This window comes from Triticum dicoccoides, chromosome 7A, assembly GCF_002162155.2.
Source record: "Triticum dicoccoides isolate Atlit2015 ecotype Zavitan chromosome 7A, WEW_v2.0, whole genome shotgun sequence".
NCBI lineage: Eukaryota > Viridiplantae > Streptophyta > Magnoliopsida > Poales > Poaceae > Triticum > Triticum dicoccoides.
Window position 1 is genome coordinate 555,999,542 of NC_041392.1, and position 12,336 is coordinate 556,011,877.

At 42.7% G+C, this 12,336-nt stretch overlaps 2 protein-coding genes across 2 annotated transcripts; one reads left to right on the forward strand and one right to left on the reverse strand.

The window, feature by feature from the left end:
* Nucleotides 1-516: 516 nt before the first annotated feature.
* LOC119328599 (serine-threonine kinase receptor-associated protein-like) lies at nucleotides 517-5,952 on the reverse strand. Its single transcript, XM_037601587.1, has 7 exons — nucleotides 5,538-5,952; nucleotides 3,856-3,991; nucleotides 3,149-3,230; nucleotides 2,465-2,640; nucleotides 2,215-2,352; nucleotides 1,994-2,133; nucleotides 517-1,127 (listed from the first exon to the last, which is right to left on the reverse strand). The coding sequence occupies exons 1-7, from the start codon at nucleotides 5,653-5,655 to the stop codon at nucleotides 889-891; spliced, it is 1,029 nt and encodes a 342-aa protein (XP_037457484.1). The 5' UTR covers nucleotides 5,656-5,952; the 3' UTR covers nucleotides 517-888.
* Nucleotides 5,953-7,532: 1,580 nt separating this feature from the next.
* LOC119327902 (26S proteasome regulatory subunit 8 homolog A) lies at nucleotides 7,533-11,172 on the forward strand. Its single transcript, XM_037600975.1, has 8 exons — nucleotides 7,533-7,878; nucleotides 8,333-8,430; nucleotides 9,105-9,329; nucleotides 9,403-9,465; nucleotides 9,552-9,715; nucleotides 9,873-10,128; nucleotides 10,211-10,321; nucleotides 10,724-11,172. The coding sequence occupies exons 1-8, from the start codon at nucleotides 7,665-7,667 to the stop codon at nucleotides 10,862-10,864; spliced, it is 1,272 nt and encodes a 423-aa protein (XP_037456872.1). The 5' UTR covers nucleotides 7,533-7,664; the 3' UTR covers nucleotides 10,865-11,172.
* The last annotated feature ends 1,164 nt before the right edge of the window (nucleotides 11,173-12,336 follow it).

The following is a 12,336-nucleotide window of genomic DNA, read 5'->3' on the forward strand; positions in this document are numbered from 1 at the left end:
GTCTAGGGTTTGTCTAAAACTCATCTAGATGTGACATAACGATATCACATCTAAGTTGAAATCATCACCTGTTTATAGCCTTTTGTTTGTTTGTTGTTTTTCTTTTTTGGTATTGTATCATCTGGGCCTTGTCTTTTCTTTTTTGTGTGACCAGCGTGCCCATAGAAACGCTCGCATGGGCAAGGCCCAGCTTGCCTCACACCATCACATGCATGCTCACTCTACGGCCTATAGCTGATCGTACGTAGTAACGATTTGTGTTTTTTATTCCTTTTGTTTTTTTATTTCCTATTTTTTCTTTTTCCTTTCAGGTGTATTTTTTTCAGTTCTAATATATGCTAAAAAAATTAAAAAACACACTGATTGTACTTTTTTTCAGGTGTATTCCTTTTCAAAGATTTGGCTACGTACTGAGCAAAATGAGTAAATCTACACTCTAAAATATGTCTATATAAAACGCAATACGGCCATGTCCAACGCATATATCCAAGACGTAAGTGCAACCGCGTACGCAAATAATGGCCAACCAACAGTCTTTGTCACCGTCATAATCATCACACAACGATGGGCAAAAACAGTGTTTAACACGATTGACATTTGTATGGCGAACCCTATCGTCGATACATTAAGATTAAGTTTTAACTTTGTACGAACAAACTAACTGCTGACTCGCTTTCCCGCTTGGTTTATTCCAACTCTTTAGATGCTAGTGCCCCATACAGAAACGGAGAGACCCACCGTCCCGCTCACGATTGCCAAGTCCGCCCGCCCTTGCTCGGCAAAGAAGCTTCGACATGATGGACTCGAGACCAGGGCTGGCTCTGACGGACGGCAATCCCCCAACAAGGCTTAACCGCTGCCAGGTTCGGTGACGATGCAATCCTCCTCCTACGCCTCCGTCTGCCCCTCCTTGGTGATGTGGAAGCCTTCGATTTTACGGGCGACCTCATTTGCCACCGCGGCGGCCTTTGGTTTGCCGTTGGCGTTGGGTGCCTCGGGGTCTTCGGTGTTTGCGGGGTTCAGCGGCCAGATCCGGATGGTGCCGTCTTCTGATCCTGATGCGTATGATTCGCCAACAGGCGCGAACCGGACGCAGTGGACGGGGCCATGATGACCTTTGTTGCAGGCTGCAAAACACAGAATAACGGATGTTCACGGCACCATAGATTAACAAGCATGCAGACTACACAAATACTAAACGCGAGGTCGAGACAAATCAAGCTTTCACTTTTGTGCACTGGATTTAGCTTTGCAGTATAAACTGCGCTTGAGAATAATACGAGCACTAACAAGTTCTCAAGTCATGTCAACGGAATCAGCTATTGAAACATCAATATTAAATTTTTATTTGAATCCAATTTTCAAATATCAGTATAAAGAATGGTGCAGCCAAAAAATGAACATACAATGGCCAGAGAGCACAATTGTACAGTCAGTGGGGTGATTACTTTGTTATAGATATAACAAAATCGATGCAGTATATACTCTGACTTTCAGGACATCTCACTCATTGTGGGTAGAATCCCATGGCTATCATTCCAACTAGTACTGCCGCATTGGGATTTGAACCCAGTACAAGTCTCATATAATTGAGTACTTCACATGCCTTATGTGCAAATAAGAAAAAATGACTGCAAAAGTAGGATTTGAACCCAGTACCACTCTCACATATCCAGTAATCCCTACCCTTGGGATAGAAGCTTGTTATAACTATAGTAAATCACTGGTTTATTGTCTCTAAGTTTCAAATTAAACCATTTTTACTGATTGGTTCCCTGGGTAACCAGGGATCACCAAGAAAACGTTCTGGGGGTTTATATTTTTTTCCGCATGGTCAGGATACAAACAAGAGTTATAAACACTCTACAACTCACAATAGTGAAAGCTTAACAAAAATATTATGCTAGCTAATGTTCTTGTTTTGGTAACGCATAACTGCACAGATGTTTCAGTCTTGCAGGAATCAAATGATTAAATATGATAACAGACTTACCTATTTCTTCACCAGTGAAGAAATCATATACATGAACCCACATATCTTCCCCTCCAGTGATGAACTTACTCCCAGACTTTGGTTCAAGTGAAGCTGACTCCACAGTGCATGACATATCATAGCTTTTAACAAGCCCAAAACTGCAGAATTACCAGAAAAAATGTCAAGGAACCAAACAATACAAGTGATGCAGATCAATGGTCATACAGGAAAGAACTTACTGGTTCGCATCCCAAAATTTAACACTTGACCCATCAGCTGTAGTGATGAACCTGCCGTCCTGGCTTACTTCTGCACTGGTGACAGGTGCCTTGGTTTCAAGAGTTTGGACAATTTTTCCACTTCTCACATCCCATAACCTGTATGATCAGAGTAATTAATCAAGGGGAACAAACATAATAAGCTTTGCATAGAGAAGCAGCATGTGTCTTCATACTAGCTGCAAATTTTAAAGATATTTTCCAGACAAACCTCACTCCACCCATATCAGAGCAGGAACTTAGAATAGATTGGTCACTGTGAAGCCAAGCAACAGTTCGTACAGAACCAGGTGTTTTGTCAAGTTCTCTTGGAGCTGCATCTGGACGATTCATGTCATATATACGCAAAATCTTCTCCACACCTCCAGTGAGCAACATGTGTGTATCCTGCAGTTCCATCGGCGGTTTGATTAGGTTTAGAACCGCTTATGGAGGACAGTTCTAACTGACTACTATGGCATACAGAGCACGTAAACCATTGTCAACATGATTTCACATTATTCAATGAGATGCGCTGATGGATGTAAAAAACAGGGCTACTATACTTGTTGAATAGTCCATATTTTGTGGCAGGTTGCAAGAAGTAGCACTAACAGGCCTCAGTTCACAAAGTCTGGAGGGACCAAAAAACAACAAAAGGAGAAGAACATGACACATATCATCATCTTAAGGGGGATAAGAGATGACAGAATAACTAGTGTTCTTGGTATACATATGTCAGAAGAGAGGGGAGAACTAAGGGCATGCTTGGCTTGCCAATGTTTGGGCAAAACCAAAAAATTGACAAGCAAATTGTTTTGCCAGTCTCTCAAAAAGCTGCCTATTTTTACAAAAATATTGGCTAGACGATTTTTGGTAGCAAACCAAGCATGCCTTATGTGTCAACAAACATTACCTCAGAAAAGGCACATGCACGGACTATATGCTTGTGCTCAAACGAATGTAGCTCATTTCCTGTTAGTGCATCCCATATTTTGCTGCAAAAAATAGTCAAATATGTCAGTCAAAAGAGTAGATTATACTCACAAATTAGTACATAAACATTTCTGAGCATTAACAGTGAAGAACTGTAATCCTTTTTGCAGAAAAATGCTTATTATTTATTTACACAGAGTATGAGCAGACTTACGACTATGAAATAGAGTAATGATGTATTAAATTATGCAGATGAATATAACATTGTTGCGTTCTAGCTCTGCCTAATTTTTATATTCAATCATGGATGCATTAAGTTATGGTTCACCAGGTGAGCAACCATCAGTGGACAGAACCAACAAAATAAACCGATCACCTGCGGTTAAGAAAATGTCACTGCATAGGGAAATCGGATATACACAACTTCACAACTGAAAGTTAAACCAGTTGTCAAGTTTGTAGCATACTCACTAATATACAACTGAAAGTACTATGCCGATAAAAATAATCACAATTTAGCATGTCTGCTGAAGAAATGCAAGAACACGAATATACATAGATCTTCAGCAGGTAAGTATCAACTGGTACTCTAATAGAGTAGGGCACTAGGCAGGCACACTCAGATTTCTCAAAGAACAATAATTGAAATGAACCATCAATGAAAATTTGCAGGAATAAATGTCATACGCTGAGAAGTCCGCAGAACCGGAGGCAGCACGGAGAGCATTTGTGTCTAGACAAGAGCTCCAAACTGCACCCTTATGACCTTCAAAAGTCCCAATCCAATCTCCAGTATCACCATTACGAAGCATAGGATTTGAGTCTGTAGACCAGAATATGAGATGTTAGAGTTGGGTGATAGTCAGGAATCTAACAAGGCAGGGAGGACTTTCAATGCATTTAAAAGTGATGTATACTGTTGGCAGGTAACAATTATCATGTGCCACTATTTGCACCCTTCTCTGGTACGAGTACCCTGTTCTCTGGTACAGGCGAGCATATAATATGGTGCCATCCATACCAACAACATAAGGGCACCGTTTGATTTAAAACTGCCCTTATATCTTATCTTCCTGACCCTACACTGACCCAATCCAGCGGCCTAAGATCAAAAGTTGGTCCACGCATCCAAGAATCATATAAAAATATTGATTATGTAAGTAACTGGAATTGAACACAACAATAGACTAACAGAATAAAGTTAATTGTGTTAGCTATGTCAACAACTGTAATTAATGAATGCACCACACTAAACGGAACATTTGCTCCCCTAGTTATTTTAAATTTAGAAATGAACTCCGTGTGCGGACAGACCAATATAATGAAAAAATTCAGCATTATAATACTTAGAGCAAAAAAGAGTGCATCAGAGGAATTAAAGCCGTTGCTGAGGCCAGTTCTTTGGCAAATATTAATACTTGTTAAAAAGAATTATGTCATGCAGGTAGATCTAGAAAATATGCTCCAACTACACTCTAATAAACAGGGATGCCATCTAATGTCCGAGAAACGCTAGTACAACAGCTAATGAAGAATACATATTATCTGTATCCTGTTTGAAACCACAGCTATGGATAGAAAAATATTTTTAACAGTATCCAGCAGTTACCATTTGTTTACATCCCTAGAACTGACAGCTCAGTGGTGATGAAAAACATGAAACGGAAAGAGGCAACTTTTACATATTACTCATCTAACAGCTTCCATCTGAGCAGACATAAAAGCAACTGCTTCCAGCAGATACCCAGGCAATCCAGTAACGGTCCAAATCCATTCACCATTATAAACATCAATGAAGTAGATAGCCACAATAGCAGACTAAGAGAATCTTGCCTCAACTCCACTTGTCTAGCGCACTGGAAATAGCTAAAAGGGCTTGGAAGGTGAAACCAGCGCCCAAAAATGAAAACTTTCCTAACTTGGACAGACTTAACTAAGGCATGTGACAAAGTTTGGCCTCCAACCATGGCATGCAATAACTTCTAAATCCTTGAAATCTACCCGATATAGCACAAACTTGGCTAGATTGTGAAATTACAGAATATCAGCATATTCCATGACCTGGATACCCGAGATTCTATCCCTAGAAGTGTGTGCGGCAACATGGGGGCCACAATAATCATCATCATAATACAACAGCAAGTGACCAATATTCGTCCACCAGATACTGAATTCGCCCGTACAGCGCTGAGGAGCAGCAGCTTAAACCCATTTCACGACAATCATACCGCCGCCGCCCGCATCACGGCGACGGCTTCGGATCCGAACGAATCGCGGCCGCACGCGCACAAACCCCCAAAAATAACGATGGGCGAGGTGGCCAGACGCAGCCGCGGCCGCGGCCGAGAGGAGCGGGGCGGATCGCTTACCCTTGCTGGCGCTGATGAGGAAGTAGCCGTCGGGCGTGACGGGGCTGTAGAACAGGTCGACCACCGGCCGCGAGTGGCCGTGGCACACCTTGGAGACGGCCACCTTCTTCTTCTCCATTTCTCCCGGCCCCCCTCCCGCTCGCTTCCCCGGGCGGCCCGGCTCGTCGACTCCGGCGGCGCCCTCCTCCCCGACGCCCTAACCCTAGCCCCGATCGGAGAAAAAAAATACCAGGGGGGGTCGAGGGTAAAAAAATCGCGCTGCGGGGCGCGGGATCGGCTGATCCGGATCCCTGGAGCTTGATCTGTACAGGAGTTTTATTGGATAATAGAGGTAGCAATGGGGTGTGGGAGGGAGGGAGCCGAGGGTGAGGCTGGCTCGCCTCGGGGGTGGGGGACTGGGCGGAGGAGCGGGGAAGGGGAGTGGGGGGCAGGAGGCCGGAGGCCCGGCTTATATGAATCTCTCTCGGACTCTCGGGGCTCCTGTCGGCCGTTGGATCGTGGTCCGACGGTGCTGCCCTCGTCGGTTAGATTTTTGGACTTGTTTTGGTACTTGTGATGGATCTTAGGTGGTGATATATATGAATTTCTGCAAATTTGTTGGTTCTTTTTCTTCAGATTGAAAACCTGACGGTGTAAACGTGGAAGCTGATAAATCCATATGGTAGTCATCAAACTTGTACTATATACATATAAAAAAACATATGCACGCTATTTGACAACTCATTATGATGATGCATATCTAGGTTAGGTTTTCATGTTGCTTGTGGCAAACAACATGCTTCAAACGGGATGTCTTGAAAAGGAATCCCATGTTTGAAGGATAATGAACGTTTTTCTTGTTCGCAGCACGATCGAGAAATTATGTGTTCTTAGCTTTATGGTGGCTAGACATACCTGTGATTTTTAAATTGTCACAATGATGCTAATGTAATTCTTTTTGTATTCCATGGCCTGCATTTGGATGATTAGGCTAGCCATAGTGGGGATAACTTAGATAGTAATTTAACACATCCCAAGACAATTTTGCTTATGTGGCAAATATTTAATGAGGAGAGAAGTGCTTGGAGTAACATAATATGTTACCCCGAGTAAAATGAGTCTATAAAGCAATAAATGAAACAAACTATGACACTACTATTAAGATACTTTGCACTATGAAGGTAGTAACTTAGACTAGTGTCATGAATATGACACTAGTCTAAATTACTCCCCACTATGACCAGCCTTAGACAATAATTTTCCTCCCTAAAAGCCAATAAGTTGTCTTTAGAAATACGAAAAGTCTACATCTTGAGACATGGGGTATGCCTTTATTAAAAGAGACATTTATTTTATGATTTTTTAATTCATAAATAAATTGCATACCCTACGCCTATGAACACCTTTGAGAGAATGAACCGATACATCATTTTTAGTTCAAGTTAGGGTATTTTATTTTAGTCATAATAGGTGTTGCGCACGGGCGGATGACGACGCCTCTTCTTCGAGTTTTGTCTTCCGGACTCTGATCCTCCTCGAGTTCGCTCGTTTGGACGTAGTCGACGAAGCTCCAACGTAGATTCTCATGATCTCCTGGGAACGATGAGGTTAGGGTTTCTCGTCATGTGACAAGATTTGATGTAATGTGCTTCGGATCTCTGCAAGGGTTCAACGACAACGACTGCGGCTTCAAGGCACCGGTCCTTAGGGACACGTGCACGAAGACTTCTCCACTATCATCGACAAGGTCATCCAGTAGAGGAGCGGCGGCAACGGCTTGTTATGGGGGCAGTGGTGGTCGTCCCGTGGTCTTGGAATCTTGATATAATTTTTTTTATTTTGAGATGCTTTCTACTTCCGATGAACAATAGCCGATCCTTTTTGAAAAAAAAAGTCAGAAGAGAGTTTTTTTTAGGGGTGTACGGTACTACTCCGATCCGTGTGGCCGTGTCCGTCCCCTTCTCGCAGCTACTACTCTGAGGCGGACCGTGGGCGATCGACTCGTCCCCTCATATACGGCACGCCCGTCCAGCCCAGAGAGCCAGAAGCGAGAAGCGAGCCAAACGTGCCGGAAAAGAAGCTCACCCTCGAACCCGAGCGGACTCGAGCCACCCCCAGAGCGGCGGAGCAGACGAGGGGGGAATCCCGATGGCGGCGGTGGCGATGGACATCGCGAAGCCCTCGGCGCTGCCGGCGAGCGTCGACGACCCGTCGGCGGCGTCGGCCAAGGGCAGGGCCGGCGGCGGGGAGGGCCTGCGCCAGTACTACCTGCAGCACATCCACGACCTGCAGCTCCAGATCCGGACCAAGACGCACAACCTCAACCGCCTCGAGGCCCAGCGCAACGACCTCAACTCTCGAGGTACGCACCGCCCCGATCCCCAATCTCCGCCTGCCGCGCAACCCTAGTTCTCGAAAGACGGCCCGCCGCATCCCATCGTTTCATTGCGACTCGCGAGCCTTTGATTGATCCGATTGTGCCTGGACCTTTAGTTCCGAGCTTCAACCATGCTTGATCCGATGGCGTGTAGATGGTGTCTCAGATTTTAGGTTTGTTTTGGTGTTGGGGGGACTAGCTGTTCATGCGTCCCACTTATGCGCCATGTGCGTGATTGGTGGAAATTTTGCTTTTTTAGTGTGTATAGTCCTTTTACTCTACTCATATGTCTTCCCTTAGTTGAAATTCGACAGCTTTTGGGATATTAAATTTTGTTCAATTAGAATATGGAACGCTTCTGAGGCATTGAATTCTGTTTAATTATAATGTGTCTCTTGCACTGATAATTTAAATGCTCATCACTATTTTGTTATTGCAGTTAGAATGCTCCGGGAAGAGTTGCAGCTGCTTCAAGAACCGGGCTCATATGTTGGCGAGGTTGTGAAGGTCATGGGCAAGTCAAAGGTTCTAGTGAAGGTACATCTTGTCTCACTGTTACTTCTTTCAAGCTATGCTTGTGCACGTCTGTTTTGCTTTAGGCACAATGGATGACCAGTATTTTGTTGCAAACCCTCAATTGGGTAGTTCAGGGATATATTTCTATCCACTTTGTTTCCTTAACACTAAAAGTAAAAAAAGGATATCATTGAATTTGTTTAGCAAGCAGAAAAAAAGGGCAACCTGGTAGTTCAGGGAAGGGTCCGACCACTTTGGGTCTATAGTACGCAGCCTTTCCCTACATTTCTGTAAGAGGCTGTTTCCAGGACTTGAACCCATGACCTCATGGTCACAAGGCAGCAGCTTTACCACTGCGCCAAGGATGCTAAAAAGTAGATTGTTTTGTGATATAAACATCCTGATGATGTGCATGAGCGTATTATGTTAGCATTTAAGTTTCTATAGGGCTAAACATGCAATAAAACTTGGAAGTAATGTTCTATCTGTGATGTTCAACTTAGTGTTCAGTACCAGGCAATCCTCATTTCACGAGACATTGTTCGTCTCGCCTGTTGTGTAGTAACATAAAACATGCATAGTTGTTATGTTGTACTGAGATTCTTTGTTCTGTTGGCCTATATGTTTTAAGTGGGAGCTCTGAGTTCCAGTCATCCTTCTTCACTGTAATTAAATGGTTAAGTGCAATCTCTCAGGTTCATCCAGAAGGCAAATATGTTGTAGATCTTGATAAAAGTATTGATATTACAAAGATAACCCCTTCAACAAGAGTTGCTCTTCGGAACGACAGCTACATGCTTCACCTTATCCTGCCCAGCAAAGTCGATCCACTGGTTAATCTTATGAAGGTGGAGAAGGTTCCTGACTCTACCTATGATATGATTGGTGGTCTTGATCAGCAAATTAAAGAGATCAAGGAGGTTTGTAAACATATTCAATGCATAGTACATTTGTTGTATCATTAGCACTGTGGCTTAACAACTTGATTTTCAGGTGATTGAGCTTCCCATCAAGCATCCTGAGCTGTTTGAGAGTCTCGGAATTGCCCAACCAAAGGTTCAAGTTTGTCTACCAATTTGCATTTTATTTGGCATCGATTCAGCCAGTTATTCAGCGGTAAATAATTATCCTTGCTTTTTCAGGGTGTCCTTCTTTACGGGCCTCCAGGTACAGGGAAAACATTACTTGCTCGTGCAGTTGCTCATCACACCGACTGCACCTTCATCAGGGTGTCAGGTTCTGAGTTGGTTCAGAAGTATATTGGAGAGGGTTCCCGGATGGTTCGTGAACTCTTTGTGATGGCTAGGTAAACATTATCCATCTGTGTTGCATTCAAATTATTACTATTTACCTGTTAGATTTCCTTTTCGGGAAACCATTTCAGTCAGATTTTGAAATGATTCCCTGTAAAAGGGAGTATGAATTTATACCAGAGTCTAACACATTTGGCCTGAATTTCATAGGGAGCATGCACCATCCATTATATTTATGGATGAAATAGACTCTATTGGATCTGCTAGAATGGAGTCGGGATCTGGCAATGGTGATAGCGAGGTTCAGCGTACTATGCTTGAGCTTCTGAACCAACTTGATGGTTTTGAAGCATCGAACAAAATTAAGGTTCTTATGGCAACAAATAGGATAGACATATTGGATCAAGCTCTTCTAAGGCCTGGTCGTATTGATAGGAAGATTGAATTTCCAAATCCTAATGCAGATGTAAGTGATGCAGTACTCACCATATATAAGTTAATATTGCTTGCTCGTATCAGTGCTGACTCTGAATTATCTATTCTTTCAGTCCCGTGGTGATATTTTGAAGATTCACTCAAGGAAAATGAACTTGATGCGTGGCATTGATCTGAAAAAGATTGCCGAGAAGATGAATGGGGCATCAGGAGCAGAGCTAAAGGTATGTATTGTGTCCATTATAGGCGAGCATTTCAATTTTTAATATATTTGTCTTGACATACTGGAATTTTTTTTTCTGAACTTCACAATGCTAATAAGTTGGCATGTAGGCGAGCACATGCTACAAAATAACTATAATCAGATAATGTCCCATTTAACTTGTGTAGATATCCAGGCCCAGCTACCATTGTTACCCATGGTACTACTCCCATGTAAAGTTTACCCATGCTAAAATACTACTCCATGTAAAGTTTCACCAACTCAGAACCTGGTCCTGGTAGCAAGTACTAAGTTTTTCCCATTGAGGTCTTGATTTCACAAATGTATTGACCAGTATTCTGTTTCAAGTAGTGTGCATCAACCCACACATCATTGAGTCTAACTCACTTTGATCTATCATCAGGCGGTCTGCACAGAAGCTGGAATGTTTGCCCTCCGCGAGAGAAGGGTGCATGTCACCCAGGAGGATTTCGAGATGGCCGTGGCAAAGGTGATGAAGAAGGATACCGAGAAGAACATGTCGCTGCGGAAGCTATGGAAGTGAGGCCCTTGTTTTAGCATCCCAGCTTTCGCCGGCATGTATTGGTGGTTTAAGCTTATAGCGGCACATTTGCCGGATTTGCTGCGGGTTTCTTGAACCGTGTCGACAGCTGTAATTGCAGTGCCTTGCAGCTGCCTCATCAGGGTTAAATTTCTTTATTGGGTTATATTATGAGATGTGAGATGGAAACCGTTCTTTCTTGTAATGTATGTTGCTTTGTCGACTAGATTGGTAGCCTCACTGTGCTGAGAACGGTGACTGCAATGATGTGTTTTACTTGAATGTGGCAAATGTTATTTCTAGGGAAGCCATTCTTCATTGTTCTCTTTTGTCCATCCAAAGGAAAAAAAATAAGAAAAGGGAACTCAAATGAGTGCAATATAATACTCTACTCCTCTTTAAATAAATATAGGAGCATTTAGATCACCAAGTAGTGATCTAAATGCCGGAAATTGCTTTTGGAGGCTGAGCTCCATGGAGGCCTCCAAATGCAAAATGCAAAATTCTTGAAAATTCATATTTTTACACTTCAAAACATTCTGTAAAAAAAATACAGATATGCACAAATATGTTGAAATGTGGGTTGTGCAAAAAAGACAAAGTTGAGGCTTTTAAACACATGATACATTCTTCGAGACCATAAGGTTGCATTTCAACGTATTTCATCTTGAAATTTTAGACACATACACCTCACATCATTATTTACTTGTACAAAAAAATTCAGATTTTTTTGGAACCAAAATTTTTATATTTTGATTTTTTAAAAGAAGTCTTCCATTAAGGCCGGACGCCATTCTCTCTAAATGCTCTTTTATACTCACTCTGTCTGAAAATACTTGCCGGAGAAATGCATGTATCTAGACATATTTTAGTTCTATATACATTTATTTTTATCCATTTCTTCGACAAGTATTTTTAGACGGAGGGAGTATGAGTTGAGTATGGAACTGGCCGCTCCTCACCTTGGCTGGACCATAAGGGGAGCAATTCTTGTTGGAACATATGCATGTATCCTAGCGTCAATCGTGAAAGAATATAGAAGCATGGTGAATTACATCCTCTTAGTGATGCAAGCGCATGGCGCCGAGTGCACCACTGCGTTAGCTAAAACGGGATCAAGTGAGGTTTCCATTTGTGTTTTCGTAATATCCGATTTCACACTTATCTTCCAGCGGTGTATTTGCAAATTCCATAGAGACTTCAGGTTCTTCGAGTTCTTGTGCACATAGTGCTATGCAGCGTGTCATTTGGTGAGCTCCCTAAGCTGGTGTGCGTAAAGATAGAACGAGTTGTGGTGAACTGACGACAGACGCAAATTCAACAGAATTTTTTGTCAACCCAAACCACTCAAGTCACATTCAGATATTCTAGGGGACATGCTTACAAACAAGACCGATGTTTGATGCTTCCTGGAAGGCTAATTACCTAGCAACTAAGCGAGCCTGGGTCAGTGCCAGTTCACCGGATCACTAATT

Coding starts and splice junctions, on each gene's coding strand:
- LOC119328599 (XM_037601587.1), bottom strand. CDS start 5,655: ATGGAGAAGAAGAAGGTGGCCGTCTCCAAGGTGTGCCACGGCCACTCG. Junction 3,992..5,537: donor CCTCATCAGCGCCAGCAAGG/GTAAGCGATCCG, acceptor TCTGGTCTACAG/ACTCAAATCCTATGCTTCGT. Junction 2,134..2,214: donor AAATTTTGGGATGCGAACCA/GTAAGTTCTTTC, acceptor GTAATTCTGCAG/TTTTGGGCTTGTTAAAAGCT.
- LOC119327902 (XM_037600975.1), top strand. CDS start 7,665: ATGGCGGCGGTGGCGATGGACATCGCGAAGCCCTCGGCGCTGCCGGCG. Junction 7,879..8,332: donor CAACGACCTCAACTCTCGAG/GTACGCACCGCC, acceptor TTGTTATTGCAG/TTAGAATGCTCCGGGAAGAG. Junction 10,322..10,723: donor CATCAGGAGCAGAGCTAAAG/GTATGTATTGTG, acceptor ATCTATCATCAG/GCGGTCTGCACAGAAGCTGG.